Genomic DNA, 16,488 nt, shown 5'->3' on the forward strand with positions numbered 1-16,488 from the left:
AGAACCCTTGAGGCCAGACATTAGCCAGGGTTCTCTCCACAATGTTCTAAGAGCATTCCTAAGAAAGTGAAGAGGAAATAGGACCTGAGGGCTTAGGTGTGTGGCAGCTTTGAACTTAGCCTAAGCCAACATGGCAAGTCTCCAATTTTATACCTACAATCTATGCAAACGTTATGCAGACTACACAGCATCGTCTTGTCTTAACACTCAGTGTTGTTTTCCTCAAATCTCGATCATCCAAAAATTGACCGTCCATTGAGATGGTCCTTACTTGGGCGCTGGCCTCTCACTTTTCTGCATTAGCTCTCCTCTTGGCCCCTGCCGCCAGAACCCTAAGCAAACCTGCCAGCTGTGCAGACCCGGAACAAAACAGCTGGTTTCCCTGTCCCTAGTGGCCAGAAGCACTGTGGGGGCCAGGCAGGATCTGGAGCCTGGAGGCCCCGCCCCTCCCCCGCCCGCCGCGGGGGCGGAGCGGCTTGGGTCCCGCCCGCGGGGGCGGAGAGGGAGCCAGGGCGCCGGGCAGCTCGACTCGGCTGGTTCCGGGTTGAGAGGCTGCGCTGGACCGAAGCGGTGGCCGCTGAGCTGGTGCGGGTAAGGGGCCGCGCGGGGCCGGGATCTGCGGCCAGGGTCGGGCAGCTGAGCGGGCCGGCACCCCTCCTCTGCTCTGCCGGGCAAAGCCGCGGTGCGGCTGGGTCTGGCTGCTCTGTCCCGCAGAATTCCCCATCCCCAGCTCGCCCCGCTCCCAAAGCTGTCCGGGTCCCGGGATTCCAGCCCCACTGTGGCCTCCGCCCCCCTTCGGGATCTCCTTCTCGCAGCATCTATCCTTTGGGACTGTCTGGTCCTCTAGACCCTCCTCGCCTGGAGCCTCTTCCTTGGGACGCCCTCGGCCTCTCTCCTCCAGCGCCCATCGCTGATGGACATCTAGTATCTCGAAACCGAGCTCCAGGGCTCGCATCCCGGGTGGCCCCTACTCGGCACCGAGCCACCGTGTCCCCAGCATCGCAGACAGCGCCCCCCGCGCTCCCCGGCGCCTGTCTCCCGTGCCCCCGTGGGCCTGGCCCCCGGGTGCCGCCCCCGATCGCGCCGCGCCGGCTGCTGGCCTCTCGGGCTCCGCTCCGCACCGCCCCCGGCGCCATGGCGTGCAGCCTCAAGGACGAGCTGCTGTGTTCCATCTGCCTGAGCATCTACCAGGACCCGGTGAGCCTGGGCTGCGAGCACTACTTCTGCCGCCGCTGCATCACCGAACACTGGGTGCGGCAGGAGGCGCAGGGCGCCCGCGACTGCCCGGAGTGCCGGCGCACGTTCGCCGAGCCCGCGCTGGCGCCCAGTCTCAAGCTGGCCAACATCGTGGAGCGCTACAGCGCCTTCCCGCTGGACGCCATCCTCAACGCGCGCCGCGCCGCGCGACCCTGCCAGGCGCATGACAAGGTCAAGCTCTTCTGCCTCACAGACCGCGCGCTGCTCTGCTTCTTCTGTGATGAGCCCGCGCTGCACGAGCAGCACCAGGTCACCGGCATCGACGATGCCTTCGAGGAGTTGCAGGTGCGTGGCAGGCAGGCGGGGAAGTGGGTGGGGTCAGGGTTCCACTAGAGCCAAGGGCCCCAAGCCGACTTAATGCCAGAGGGGCGTGGTTGTGGTGAGGGGCGGAGCAGGGGGCGTGGTCCTTGGGCATCTCTATCGAATGGGCTCGAGACGTATCTGGGGTGGGAATCCGTGCCTCGGAGAGAGTGGGGTGGGGATGATGGGTAGAGAGGGAGTCACAGCTGGACCAGATGCTGGCTGAGGCAGAAAGAGAGACATCAGCTCCTCCGGGCTAGGGCAGGACCACTATCACAGCTAGCGCGGGATGGGGGGGGGGGGGGAGGATGGGGAATATGCTATTCTAAATGCAGCCACAGTGGCAGGTTTGGGGGCATTGTGGGTGCGGCTTGCTGCTCCAGGTGATCATAGAGATCTAGTGTAAGGACTGGGCCTCGGCTGTGCCATGCAGGTGGGAGTTAAGCTTAAGACATGCAGATTGCCCAGAGGGCAGATTTGGGTGCCAAGTCTTAGGCCAAGGTGTGTGAGGGTCTAAGGTTGGGATCAAGTTCAAATATGGCAAGAACCGTTTTGTATTTAAACCAGAGAAGGGGCGGATTGAGAGTGGAACCAGGAAATGAAAATTCAAGATTTGGAGAATTAGACTCAAAGGTGATAGGGGAAGGTGAAGACAGGCCCCTAGGACTCACCAGGGCCTCTTGATGACCCCTGTTGACGTCATCTACATGAAAATCTTTGAGTATTTAATTGAACACAGCCTTTAACTGCAGCTAATCTCCGTTAAACCTCCCTATTGTCACTGACAAGACAGCCAGACCCTTATCAGTGTCTATAAAACTCCCAAGGCTCCACTTACGACATCTTCCCTCCAGAGCTTCCCTCAAGCTCCATGCTTGTATAGAAAGAGAAATGCATATGAAGAGAAATACAGATATATACACATGCTGAGACCTACATTTCCCTTCATGTCCTTTACCAATAAGTATGACATTTTATTTATTTTTAATTATTTTATTTTATGTGTATAAGTGTTTTGCCTTTGTGTATGCACACCATGTACTTGTGTGTACCTAAGAGGCCAGGAGAAGGTGTCAGATCCCCTGAAACTGGAGGTACAGATGATTATGAGTCATCAGGGGGTGCTGGGAACCAAACCCAGGTCCTCTGCAAGAGCAGAAGCTCTTAGCTGCTGAGCCACCCTCCAGCCTCAGGTGTGGTGGGTGCTTTGCAAGGAAGCTTCCCAAGGTCAGGTTATCGGGATCATATTGCATATCTCCCTAGTCTCCCCACTAGAGAATTCTCGGTTTCACATTTGCCTGCTAAAGGCTTGGAGAAATCTTGAGTCTATTTAAGATTAAGTCTATTTAATAAAGTGATTCCCAAGCTTATTTGAATCCTTTTTTCAAGCTAACCTATTTCAACCCAGCAATTCTCCTCCCTGGCTTTGGGATACCAATAGTAGACAGTTCCTCAAGGTTTCAACAGCTTTTCCCTTAGTAAGTTTATTGTCGCCCGCCCCCCCCAATATGGTGGATGAATGAATAAATGAATGAATGACCAAGCTTGGTCTAATCTGGCCCAAACCAGAGGATTTAGAAGCAGAAGATGTTTTTACAAAAAAAAAAAAAAAAAATAGCCAGGCAATGGTAACATATATCTTTAATCTCAGCACTTGGGAGAAAGAGGCAGGCAGATCTCTGAGTTTGAGGCCAGCCTGGTCTACAGAGCAAGTTCCAGGACAGCCAGGGCTACAGAGAAACCCTGTCTCAAAAAAGAAAAAAGAAAAAAAGAAAGAAAAAGAAAACAGAGTCAGCTAACTTTCGAGTAGCAAGTTCTCCATCCCTCAAGAACTTAATCAGGAAATAATTACCTCCCTCCCCGCCTGGACCTTGCTGTGGCTCATCTGGAAAGAACTTATTTGAAGTGTAGAGCCAGGGTAGGAGGAGCAAGCAGCACACATTCCCATCCTTCCTCCTCCTGAGATCTCTCAAGAACTCACACGCTCTCCTGGCTCAACTTGCACCCCACCTCTCTCACCTGAGAAAGAGACTCGCCTTGATGTCCCCTTGGGACTTAGGCAGATGGTGGCAGAGAAACTTGCCTCCCCTAGCCGCCGCCGAGAGGCCCCGCCCCACCCCCATCTGCCTCTCCTGCCTCCTAGGAAAGCAGGCTCAATAACTATCCCAGAACTGAGAACGAACGGGGCAGCCTCCACCCCCAAGCTCTGCTTCCCCCAGCAGCCAGTGGCCCCTGTGCTGGGGCCCCTACCCCAGAGCTGGCAGAGCCTGAGAGAGCACCTGGTGTAGAACTCACTTGCCAGATGGAGAACTGGTGGGGGCGCAGAGGGAAGACTTACCCTAGGTCTTGAAGGCAGAGGAGGCCAGGCTCACACACAGCTGGGGTCTCCAGACCCCCTACCCAGAATTTGGCCTGCAGCGGTTACCTTTATTCTGAATCTTGGAGTGAGAGGATGAATAGCTTTGTCTTTGTCCTCAGGCTGCTCCACCCTGGCCCTGCCACATGCTGCCTGTGTGACCTTAGGAAAATGACTTGCTATCTCTGAGCCTCTGACCCCTTGACCTGCCATATAAAAACTGTTCTGTACCCTGGATTTCAGGGGGTACATCCTGACTGCTGCAGGAGTTCAGTCAGGTCACCTCAGTCGTCTGAGTCTCCAGGTGTCATCGATTACATTCCCAGGGAGGGTGTCGTAAAGGTTAACAGTTCTTGATTCGAAGTGCCTAGAACTGTGGCTGGCACAGCCAGCCAGCATAACTTTTAGACATCTGGACTTATTCTAATGATAATATGTACACAGGAAGTGGGGGCAATATGATATAAAAGGCCAAATATCCCTCATCCTACCTGTGGACAAGCCTGGCTAGAATTACTGTATAGTTGTGTAAAAGTTTCATGCCGGTGTGTGTGTGTGTGTGTGTGTGTGTGTGTGTGTGTGTGTGTGCACGTGCATGCACCCCTCCCCCCACTGCTGATGAGCACCTGGACCACAGAGCAAAGGAGAGGGATGAGCTCATCTCCAAAGAGTTTGGGGTCCATGAGCCAAGGGCTGCCCACAGCTGTCTTATAATGCGTCACGTGGTCTTCACAACACCTGCTGTGGGTACCGTTGTGATTTATTCCTTTTGTAAATGGAGGCAGGCTTGCAAAGCTAAGTGATGGTGAGTGTCAGGGTCAGGACTTGGGGCCAGTCCACCTGGGCCACGTACAGCCTCTCTGCTGCCTCTGAGGGCCATTCCCTGGCCTCCCCATCCATCATTCAGAATTGTCTCCTGCCCACCCCGCCTGTTTTTGTATCAAGAGCACTTAGCACAAGACCAGACTAGGGACACAGTCTGTTGGTGCCGGCTGACACCCCAGGGCAGGTGGCTGGGATGTCACCCTGATCAAGCAGAGCATCCGGCTCCCTAGCCATCTCAGGTTCCTGACCCCCAGAGAGAGGATCCGATTCATCGGAGCGTCCCTTTCCAGGCCTCATGTGATCACTGGAGCTTTTCCTAAGGCGTGCCTCACGCCAACAAAGGCAGCAGGACTGGGCCTTGGATGGGAGCCTGACAAGCTGGGCACAGTGATGAGAGAGAGAGACAAGAAGTCAGCCCAGGAGGGAAGAGCGGGCTGGGGGGGGGGGGCAGGGCTCAAATCTCGGCTCTGACTTTTTTTCTGCAGAGTGGAAGGCATGGACTTCTCTGTCCCCCTTCTGATCTAAGACACGAGAGTCAGAGGAAGACTGTTCACTTTCCATGTAAAGAGAGAGTCACTGCCTCTCCCAAGGGTGACAGCCACGAAAGCGCTTATTTTGTACCCTGGTCAAGGAGACCGATGAGGTTTTCTGTCCTGGGGAAAAGGCCCTCTGCCGTCACATCTCCTGGGAAAGGGCAGGGTTTTGTGCACACAGCAGCCTGTGTGAGTGTGAGGCTGGCGGCGCCCACACTCCTCTCCATGAAGCTGTCTGGGCAGCCAGGAAGCCTAGTCCAGCTGCACAGAGCTCAGGTCACAGGGTAGAGCTGAGAGTTGAAGTTGCCCGCCCCCCACTCCCAGAATGTTCATTTTCTGGAACAAAACTGTCTGGTGACGAGGTTGATAGTGACAAAATACAAGTCTGAAGAGTGGAGTGGATTGGGTGTTTCAGGTGTACCTGGTGCTGTGTGGTGGGCACAGTCCCTTGAGATAGCCCTTCCTGTCCCTACATCCAGAGAGGGTCGAGGCTCAGCAGCATTCTTCAGACACTCCCTGAGGCTGGGAGACTGGGAACGTGCCTGAGTCTTTCCTATAAGCAGGCGGAAGAGGTGGAAGGCACAGCCTCTTTATCAGCCCTCTGACTGTCTCCTCCGGGAGCAACCAAAAGAACATGAGCTTCGGACACCCTCTGGTCCACTCTCCCCACTTTATAGATAAGAAAATAGGTTTGCCAGAGCCCCATATCCAGTCAGTCCAAGGCCACAGTCTGGCTGGACACTCCACCCTGAGCTCTGCTGGACACAGGGTGGGCATGAAAGATTTGGAGGTGCGTAGGTGATGATCAAACTTGGATTCAATGGCGCACGCCTTTAATCCCAGCACTCGGGAGGCAGAGCCAGGCGGATCGCTGTGAGTTCGAGCCAGCCTGGCTACCAAGTGAGCTCAGAAAGCGCAAAGCTACACAGAGAAACCCTGTCTCGAAAAAAAAAAAAAAAAAAAAAAAAAAAAAAAAAACTTGGATTCAAGGTTGACTTTAATGTTTTGTCCTGGACTTAATACCTATATGATTGCTGAGGGTTGGTCCTCTGTTGAACCCAGGACAAAGCTACCTGATCATGGCCCTACCATGGTTCTATGGGTCTGGCCCCCTCCTGAATAGGGAGCTGTTTCCAAGGTCTAGCCAACTCACCGAAGTAATGCAGGCCAGGGAGGGCGTGAGCAGAGGAAAGGAAGACATCTACAGCTATTGCAGAGGACTGGGCGCATACTGAGAAGGAACACACACACACACACACACACACACACACACACACACACACACTTTTTTGTTTGTTTGTTTTGTTTTTCAAAACAAGGTTCCTCTATGTAGCACTGACTGTCCTGGAACTCGCTCTGTAGACCAGGCTGACCTTGAACTGAGATCCGCCTGCCTCTGCCTCCCGAGTGCTGGGATTAAAGGCGTGCGCCATCACGATCACCAGGCTGTTCCCTCTCTCTTTTAATACTCACAACCATTGCCCCATGTTACAAATGGGGAAACTGAGGCACAGACACTGTGCTTAGGTCACACCACCAATGAGTCAATTGGAACTTGAATTTGGGCGGTGAATATGGCCGGGGCATGGATATGTGGGCACACATACAGATGGACAGTTGTTGGGGGAGGGCATAAGGATTGGAAAGAGGCTGGACTTGCTTAGGATGGGCCCTGGATGTGGATGTGGCATGGGGGCAGGAGGGATGCTTCAAAGGTTAGAAGTTGATCCTGAAGATGCTGGGGAACCGGAGGCAGATGTGAGCAGACCGTGTAGCCTGTCAGTTCCACACCTGGAGCGGTGCACGGCCGTCTGTGGGAGGCCAGGGACAGGAGAGCAGCTGTATTGCCAGGGACCGTGAGGCTCCAAGGGGCTCAGGGAGGGCTTGCCCTCAAAAATATTGATGCCAGAGAAGAACTCGTGTCTGTCAGGAAGAGCAGGAGCACCCAGGGGAGGGACTGAGCAAGTTGACTCTGGGTAGGACCACAGGCAAGCAGTGTCAGGATTCTGACTCTGAGCTTGTGTGGCCTCCATGGAGATGAGAAGGATCCCTGAGGCTAGAGTCAAGATGGCTTCTACAGCATCTTTCTCCACCCCCACCCCCGAGTCAGGAAGAGGGACAGCTTCATAGTAGAGGAGTCTGGGCCTTTGAGCCCTGGTTCTGTCCTCTCCGTAATCACTTCCTCTGAACTGATCCTTCCAAATAGACGGAGAGCCCCGGGGCCTTCCAGCTGATGACAGAGCTGTACAGCTGTGTGTTTATGTAGTCCTACACAGTACCCCACCCCCATTCCCTATCCTGTGGTGAACTAGCTCTGATGGACTGAGGACTCCAACTCTCCCCAGATGACATCCAAGGCCTCCACTCCAGCCCAGCTGGCCCTAGCCAGCCTTTCCAGTTTGTGGCTCTACCCACCTGTCACCTGCCTGACTCTGGCGACTTCCTACACACATCAAGTATACCCTGCCTGACCAGTCCTTACCACTTGGAATGGCCAGGGGAGCCCGGTCACCTGCCTTCTCTGCCCTTCCATCAGAAATGAAGGTGGACTCCAGTCTTCTTGTGATCCAAGGTCCTGTTTCTCTCACTCTTAGGCTGACAATTGCGTGACTTTTCCAGGTGTTCTGTCAGACAGAGGGGCAATGGCAAGCCAGAGAAATGCCCGCACCCAGCTTGGTGGACCAATGAGTTTAGGCTCCTTTACTGGAGAATGGGTGAGAGGTTGCTTATAGAAGTGTGGATGGCTCCCAGAGGCACGACATGGAAATAGCGTAGGTGACGAGTCACATAAATGGCTTTGTGGCTTCTCCAGTTAACCTCCTACCTCCTGTTAACCTCCAAAGCCGGGGCAGGGTTAACACAACAGAGGGAGCAGGAGGCGCTGGGTGGCTGGACTCTCACGTGAGAGTCTGATGACTCCCACTTCTGTGAGGGAGCGCAAGCAGACAATCAGCGTCTCTGGTTTCGAGACGACGGTGGCCATGGCGTGCCTGGAGGACAGGGTTCCACAACCATGACAGCCCACCCTGTGTCATGCCAGGAACCGAGCTGTTTAATGGTCCCAGCAACTCTCTGAGGCCGATGCTGTTACAGCCTCACTTTACAGGTTGGAAACCCAAGAAGGCGGAAGGTGCCACCGACCTGGCTAAGTGGTGGCAGCTGTACTGGATCCCAGGCCGACCCCCATGTGAACTCTGCCCTCCCTGACACCTATTCGAGATTTTGCCTCTCCAACTAGCTGCAGACTATTCGATGTCTCTACGGTTAGGGCCTCACATAACCCTGATGCCCAGTGGCTGCTCTGGATTTTGAGGTACTCGGCAACTCTAAAGTGTTGCTGTTGAATAAAGGGAGTAGAGAGCTCAAGGGTCAGTCTTGAATGTGTTTTTGGAGTCACCCAGAACCTTGGCTCTCTCTTAATAGCTTTGTGACCCTAAGCAAGCTGCCTGGCCTCTCTGGTCATCAGTTCCTCTCTCTGTAAGATAGAACCTTCTAGACTGTTGTGAGTACTGGGTCACAATGAAATGCCTGTACAGTTCAAACTCAGACCACACTACTCCCAGCTCCGGTGGTTCCAAGCCTCCCTACGGGCAGCTGTGCTCACCGTGTCCTTCCTCTGTGGCTGCTCTGTCACTTAGGAGTTTATTGACAGTTTCCTGTTTGCTAACTGGCCTCTCAACTAGGAGTGAGTTTTCTGGCTTACTCTCTCCCTGGCAAGCTGTGTGGCCTTGGGCCAGTCAGTCCCTCAGATTTGTTTCCCGTCCTGGCGAAGGCTGGGGTTGGAGCAGATGGTCCCTCCCACCCCTTCCTGCTTTTGCCATCTCAGGAAGCAGGGAGGGGCCGCCTGGACACTGCCTGGGACGAGGACATGAAGCGGTGACAGGGGCCTCGGATGGAACGCAGTGACAGCATCCCAGGCACTCTGTAAATGCCAGGTTATGTGCCCTGGGGGTCTAAATACATCCTCCTGTTACCTCATTTCACTGTCCCCACCCTGGGACCTATGATGTATCACCATCTTGCAGATGAGGGCCTTGGGCCTCAGAGAGGTTAGATTGACAACACCGGGGACACACAGCTGGCAGGTGACTTTCTCACCCACATCTGTCTGATCCAGAGCCGGAGAAGATGCTAGAGTGCCGAGTGGCACAGCTCAGTCTGCCTCCTGAGGCTACCCGTGGGCTCCAGGCCTTGGGCTCCCTGGGTTAGCCGTTTCTGAGGCTGGCCCAGAGCTGCCCGCCCAAGTCCTCCTAAGCCGCTCTCCCTGCCTTTCTGTCTCCCGTCCTGGTCTCTGAACAGGTTCACCTAGCAAAAGTCAGAAGCTAGATGTGTCTGGCCCTGGCCTCGGTACTGAAAGTGAGAACAACTCCAGGGCATGGCCCCTGCCCTCAGGAGCCCAAGATCTAGCAAGGGAGACTGATAGGTTAACCTCACGGTTAGAATACAGTGTGTGGAGCTTGGGAATGTGGTTCCATTAAGAGAGGACTCACCTAGTATGCGTGAATCTCTGGGTTCGATCCCCAGCACCTCATAAGCTGGATGTGGTGTTGCACACCTGCAGGAGGATCAGAAGTTCAGGGTCATCCTCTGCCCCTTAGTGAGTTTCAGGCCAGCCTGGGCTCTGTGAGACCCTCTCTCAAAGGGAGAAGAATCCATTTGCAACAACGGTGTAAGGATGGGCCCTGCACACAGAGAGGAATGCCCCACGACAGGGGAGGGTTTGGGAGATGGGCTCGCAGGACAGATGACCTCTGAGTCACATGAGCATCCTGAACAGAGGCCACACTGAGCAAGGGCTGGGATGCAAACGCTGCACGGTATTTAGGGCTGTCTAATTTAGAACTTTCTGGAACACCGGAGGGTTCTGCATCTGTATTGCTTGATGCACTGGCTGCCAGCCCTCAGTGGCTGTTGAGCCCTTGAGGATGAGCTGAGACCAGCACGGTCAAGAAATTGAATTTTCCACCCCATTTCATCTTCCCCCAGTGTAAGTAGCCGCATGAGGCTGGAGGCTTGTCGTGCCGAGCGGGTGCAGGTACAGACCAAGAGATGGCTAGAGATGGTGGGGTGGATGGAGAGGGCTTTGAATGCTGCACCCCCCGCCCCAGGCCTGTGCCCTCCTTCCCAGACTCTGAAGACATCTTGGGGGTTTGGAGAAACTCTCTTATGTCCACTGAAGCTTCTGTGGGGGGCATCGGGCACAGAACAGAGAGGGGTCCTGAGGTTGGAATTCGGAAAAGGGATGATGAAGGCAAAGCGGGAGCTGTGGGTGTGGCCATCGGACCAGACTCCACAGCAGGCCTGAGGTTTCTGGCCAGGATGGCGTCAGTGAGTACCCTTCATCCCACAGAACCACCTCTCCTCAGTAAGGAAAGGTAGGTGTGACGCCCCCAGCACTGTCCCTGAGTCCACTGTGGTGAGTTTGTCCTGGTCTCTCTCCAGTTCACCCTGTCCCTTGTCTCTCTGTCCCCAGCCCTGACAGTGCCGTAGGTGTCCTAGGAGACCTTGGTGTGTATGTGCAGAGGGGTGAAAGGTCTCCACTGCCCCTGGATGGATGTAGGAAGAAGGGCAAGCCAGTTCCTTGGACCCTGGATTCAAAATCAGTGAGGCGTGTGTCCACGTTCCCAGGATGTTCTGAACAATGTGACAAGTGGGGTTTCTAGAACCTTACAGGACCCGTGGGGACCACCGTAGGGGAGAATGCAGCACTAAGCCATTTACCTAAACATCTGCTTCTTGACAGATTCCCAAGCTAGATTAGTCCCCAAGCTGCCAGGGGGCCAAAGGAGCCACATTCTGCACCACGGTGCAGTAGGCCTGCCATCGAGGACTCGGAGGCCCGGGAGCCTTCCAGCCGGTGACTTTTGGGGTCACCGTTGCCTCATACGGAAACGGCTGCTAGAATTCCAGCCATTGTGTCTGTTGAAGCTCTCTGCTCTCACAAAACATGCCACCCCCATATTTTTTGTTACCCCTATTTTCATGGCTGGCTTTATGCTCATGTACCTTCCTCTGAGTAGACCTCCCCAACCTCAGCGTCTAAATTGGCCTGCCCGGCACACACTCGGCCATCTTCTCTAGAGCATGGGCCATGTTGGTCATGCCCTTGCTCGTTGTTTATCTTTCTGTTTGTTGTCAGTCTTTCTCACTGGACTGGAAGATCCCCGCAGGTGGAAAGTGCATCGGCCTTGTTCTCTGTTGTCTCTCCAGACCTCAGGGGTGCCCTTTCCAACGTAGCTGCTCAATAAACCATTGGTGAATGAGTGAGTGGTAGTAAGCCGAGGAAATTCTGTGTTCTCCGTTCCTCCTTTCCTAAGTCATCCTGGCCATCTCGTGTCGGTGTTTAGTGGACCAGCTGTTTGTCAAGGATCCTCCCTGCTCTGACAAGATGGATAAGTAAGAGGGAGGGGAAAAATAGGAACCAGCTGGGTAGTGGTGGTGCACGCCTTTAATGCCAGTGCTCTGGAGGCCGAAGCAGACAGATCTCTGAGTTCAAGGCCAGCCTGGTCTACAGAACATGTTCCAGGACAGTCAGGGCTACACAGAGAAACTGCCTCAAAAGGAAAAAAAAAATAGGAACCAGTACCTCAGCCTGTCTGGCACTACTTGGCCTAAGCTGACTGGGGTCCCTGGGGTTGCACAGGGTCTGTTTTCATGAAAATTCACTGACATGGCCCCTTCCTGGAGCCCCAACTAGTACCAGATAGCCACTGGATGCAGATCACAGAGGGAGATAAGTAGTCAGGACCTTCATGGAGAACCCAAGGGCTAATAAGGGGAAGGTGGAGGGACAGACAGGAGGACACTTGCTTATGATACAGAGGCTAGAGGCTCAGTAAGTGCAGACAGCTGGACTCCATTGGGGACCACCCACCTCCACCCCGATTTGTTTATTTGACAAATAAACAGACCCTGCCATGTGCTCCTACCACTCTGGGCACTGAGGATACAGGAAGCAATAACAGTGGACAAACTGCACAGGATTCCCACTCGTCAAAGTCCGATTGCAACGAGTGAGGCGAGCAATACACACCCAAGCCGTGGACGGGTCTGGTCCCTTCTGTCAAGGGAAGGTACAGCGCAGCCCCCAAGACTGTGTGAGGGAGCTGCCTCTGCCTGTGGGGAGGTCAGACAAGACTCCAGCCGATAAGTGGACGATATTAAGCCTGAGCAAACAGTGAGTGCAAAGTCCCAAGGCTGGAGGGATGAGAACGTGGTTCCACTGTGGTATGCTCGCCTAGCGGGCCCAAGCTGGGGGTGGGGGGTGCCCATCCCTGCACCGCCGCCGCCACCAAAACAATGTCCCAAGTGTGACTCTGGATGATGGAGGAGAGCCATTTTGGCTGGATGAAGGCGAGAAGGGAGGATGGTGGAGACCGTGGTGGAGGCAAAGGGCAGATTCCAAATACCTCAGGGGTCCACATAAATAACACCCAATACAATATTCTTTTTCAAACAAAATTAAGGCCAGAAAACCTATAATGAACAAACTATCAATGTTTTAAGCAAGGCCATCATAAGTGTCCTGCTGAGCCAAATGGAACTCCTGGCAGAGGAAAAATCACAACACTAAGCCTGTTTTTTGTCGGAGGGGGAGGCATTTGGGGGTGTGCGCGCGTGCGTGCGTGCGTGTGTGTGTGTGTGTGTGTGTGTGTGTGTGTATGTGTGTGTATGTGTATGTGTGTGTATGTGTGTGTGTGCGCGCACACGCACATATGGAGGCCAGAGGTCAGCCTCACCTGTTGAATCTCAGCAGCAGTCCACCTTTAAAAAAAAAAGCTCAATTGTCTTTGTTATTGTTCTTTTCAAGATTTAAATTTTTTATTTTATGTACCTGAGTGTTTGCCTGCATGCATGTCTGTGTACCACATGCCTGTGCGATGGCCACAGAGGCCAGAAGAGGACATCTCATCCCAGAAACGGAAGTGACAGACTGTGGCAAGCCACTTTGTGGGCGCCGGGACTGAACCTGGCGCCTCTGGAAGAGCGGCCAGTGCTCCTCACAGCTGAGCCCTCTCGCCAGCCCTCCACATTTTTTTTTTAAACAGGATCTCTCATTGGGCTTAGGGCTCACCGACTAGGTTGGGCTGGCTAGGCAGTGAGCCCCAAGGATCCCCTTGCCCCATTCCTGGTTCTGGGGTTCCCAGCATGTGCTACCACAGCTAGCTTTGTGCCTCAGGGCTGGAGACCAAACTCGGGGCCTCCGGCAGCATGGCGAGCTCTTTCCTGGCTGCCTGTCTCCCGGCTCCCAGTCCTGTTTTCAGTCCGAGAGTGGTGTCTTGTCTGCCTGGATTTGTTGCGGTGCGTCATCTTAGATTCGTCATTGTAGAAATATGTCACCTGGCTTTTTAAGCTTGCCGGCTCCAGCTCACCGTGCTGGCCCTGACCGGTATGTGCAGGCTGTATGTCTGGGGCCAGGTTCTTGACCTCCTCGTACCCTTTTGCCACTTGAAAATGGGGGTAGCAATAGTGCTGCAGAAAGGCTGCAGTGACTTAGTGCCAGCAGAGACTGAGAGCAGGGTCCAGCCAGGCAAGCAGAGACCGTAGGCGGTGAGCCTGCGGCGGCGGCAGGGGGCTGTGCTGCCGCCATCTGGGTCCCCACCAGGTCACCCAGGTGCCAGCCAGTGGCTAAGGGGCAGGCGAGGGAGGGTATGCAGAGGTTGTTTGGCATCAGGAGGACCAGAGAGCGAGGCCTGGTGACTCATGACTGTAACCCTAGCTACTTGAGAAGGTAAGTCAGAAGGATTGCCGCAACCTGGGCTACATAGTGAGTTCTGAGACAGCTTGGTCTACAGAATAAGACCCGATTTCAAAATAAAGAGAGGTCTAGGATATGGCACCATGACTGAGTGTTCTCTCTTGGATTTAGGAAACAAATCAACATACTCAGCAGAGTATAATGGGTGAGCTATAACGGGAGGTGGCCGTTGGGGTTGGGGGGTCAAGGGCAGGATAGGCCCCAGCTGCCAACAGAGCTGGGCTCTCCATCATCGAAGACTGCCCTGGCTGGGTGTGGCCTGCTCCCCCATGCAGGCCCTGTGTGTGTTTCAGAGGGAGCTGAAGGAGCAGCTTCAAGCCCTTCAGGACAGCGAGCGTGAGCACACCGAGGCGCTACAGCTACTTAAACGACAGCTGGCGGAGACCAAGGTGAGCCTGACCTGTTGTGGGGACGGGGCGGGCAGTGGTGAGGCCGGGCTTTGAAAGATGAATCCTCCTGCCCTCTGAGGAAACCTGGCTTCCGGGTTCGTAAGCGTGGTGGGAGAGAGGCAGGGTGGGCTGGAGTGGAGCTTCTGGGAAAGCGAAGGGGCGTAGGACCCAACCCCAACGCCACAGAGGGCTTTGGTGCCTGAGTGGGGCCGTTGCTCTTCAGCTTCGACAGGCATTGGGGTGGGACCAGGAAGTGCTGACAAGGTCTACTCAGTATCTCTTTGTTCTTCCCTTATTAAATGGGCCCACTGCCCAGGAGCCGACTGTGGCATGTCCCCTCCAAGCCACGGCTCCTGTCATCTCCCCTCAAGCATGCAAGCATAGAGATAAGGACTCTACACCCAGGTGTCGTGAGACACCCCTGTAATCCCAGCACCGAGGAGGCTCAACAGGAGTACGTTGAGTCTCAGGCTAGCCTAGGCTACATGGCAAGACCATGTCTGGAGAGGATGGGGGGGACCTGACTCCAACGCTGACAAGTAAGGCAAAATTCTGTTCTGTGGTCTCCGGCTACAGGGATGGGGTGGAACCTTTTGTCCCTAACCTGAGAAGAGTGCTTGGGTCCAGTCCTAACACTGGCCATGTGACATTGAGCAAATCACATTCCTGGGCTTCCTTATCCAAACATTGGGGACGCTGGCCGGTTCAATCCAGAGCTTCAGGTCTGGGAGGAGAGCTTCACACACGGGGGGACTCTAGGAAACGACTTGGGGCTGACCCTGCTCTACAAGATAAAAGCCACCCCAGCTGGGGCAGAGCCTGGGGGTTACCTGGGCTGGAGAAGCCATTGGTGACCCACATCTGTGTTCTGGCACGGCCACCAACCCGCTGCGTGGTCTTGGGAGGGTCATGACATACATTCCTTCGGAGGACATTCCAGAGGGCCTCTGAGCGGGACCCCTCAGTGGGTGACAGATGAGAAACAGCCACGGGGGTGGCGACCTCAGTGCTCCTCACAGCCTTGGTTTCTCTGTCTCTCTGGAGGCTCCATCCACACTGCTCCCGTGAGGAGAAACAGATGGAAATCTCTCTGGCTGGGCGGGTGTCTGAGGGTCTGTTCTCCCTACAGCTTCACTTCCCCCCCCCCCCCCCGCCACTCCTCCCCTCCACTGACCTCCTGCCCACCTTCCCTGTCCATCTGTGTGCTGCTGGGGGGCCCGCCTCCCCTCCCTTTCCCCAGCCCGGCTTCCTGTCTGGACGGGTGTATTTATATAAGAAATGCTGATGGAAGCTTTGAGGCCATATTTCACCTGGTGCCTGACTGGTTCCTCTGCAGCGCCTGCCTGCCTGCCCTCCGATGGCCCTGCCTGGGGGCCGTCTGCTCTCCCTCCTCCTCCGACGGTGTTTTCCTTGGTAGGCTCTGAGATGGATGACACGTTCTTGGCAGAGTGTTTCTGAAAGGGCCACAGCTGCCCCAGACCCAGTGTGTGTCTGGGAATGTGGTAAGCCGGGCTGCCTTCCCCACCAAGGAGCCAAAATGAAAGGCAGGGCAGCGTCGCTCGGCCCTAGGATTCGATAGAGTGGTCAGGGAGGGTGGTTGAGCACATTCAAGGCGCTTCCTGCCAAGGCTGACAGCGTAAGTTCAATCCCCGGGACCCCGTGGTGAAAGGCGAGTCCTGAGAGCAGGACTCTCCAAACTTGGCCCAGCATCTGATCCGTAGCAGGGAGTTGTGGAAGAAGTGTGTAAACAACAACCATAGTAATAAATCTCGTTTGGTAGTGAGAAAGCGCAATCCCACTCTGATCAGAGAGGAAAGTTCAGCCGGGAGAGACGGGCAGACAGGCCTGAGGCCCCATTGTTTGTTTTAGTGGCAAGATGTATGACTTCGTGAAGAGTTTGGGAAGACCCAACAGGGCTCGGTACAGAACTCCTGGGCTGTCACTCTGATATGCCACTTCCTGGTCCCCTCTCTCTGCCTCATCCTCTTTCTCTATCCATCCCTTCTTGTCCTGGGGACACTGGACAGTCTAGCCTGGAAAGGAAATGGAGTCTGCCTTCAACACTGTGAC

At 54.8% G+C, this 16,488-nt stretch overlaps 1 protein-coding gene across 1 annotated transcript in view; it reads left to right on the forward strand.

Moving 5' to 3' along the window:
• Positions 1–1,111: 1,111 nt before the first annotated feature.
• The window catches only part of Trim62 (tripartite motif containing 62), a 28,224-nt gene continuing 12,847 nt past the window's right edge, over positions 1,112–16,488 (forward strand). The window contains exons 1-2 of the mRNA XM_028855820.2: positions 1,112–1,542; positions 14,323–14,418. Coding sequence (XP_028711653.1) covers positions 1,135–1,542; positions 14,323–14,418 — 504 coding nt within the window. The 5' untranslated portion in view covers positions 1,112–1,134. The remainder of the gene's footprint in view (positions 1,543–14,322; positions 14,419–16,488) is intronic.

This window comes from Peromyscus leucopus, chromosome 2 (genome assembly GCF_004664715.2).
Source record: "Peromyscus leucopus breed LL Stock chromosome 2, UCI_PerLeu_2.1, whole genome shotgun sequence".
NCBI lineage: Eukaryota > Metazoa > Chordata > Mammalia > Rodentia > Cricetidae > Peromyscus > Peromyscus leucopus.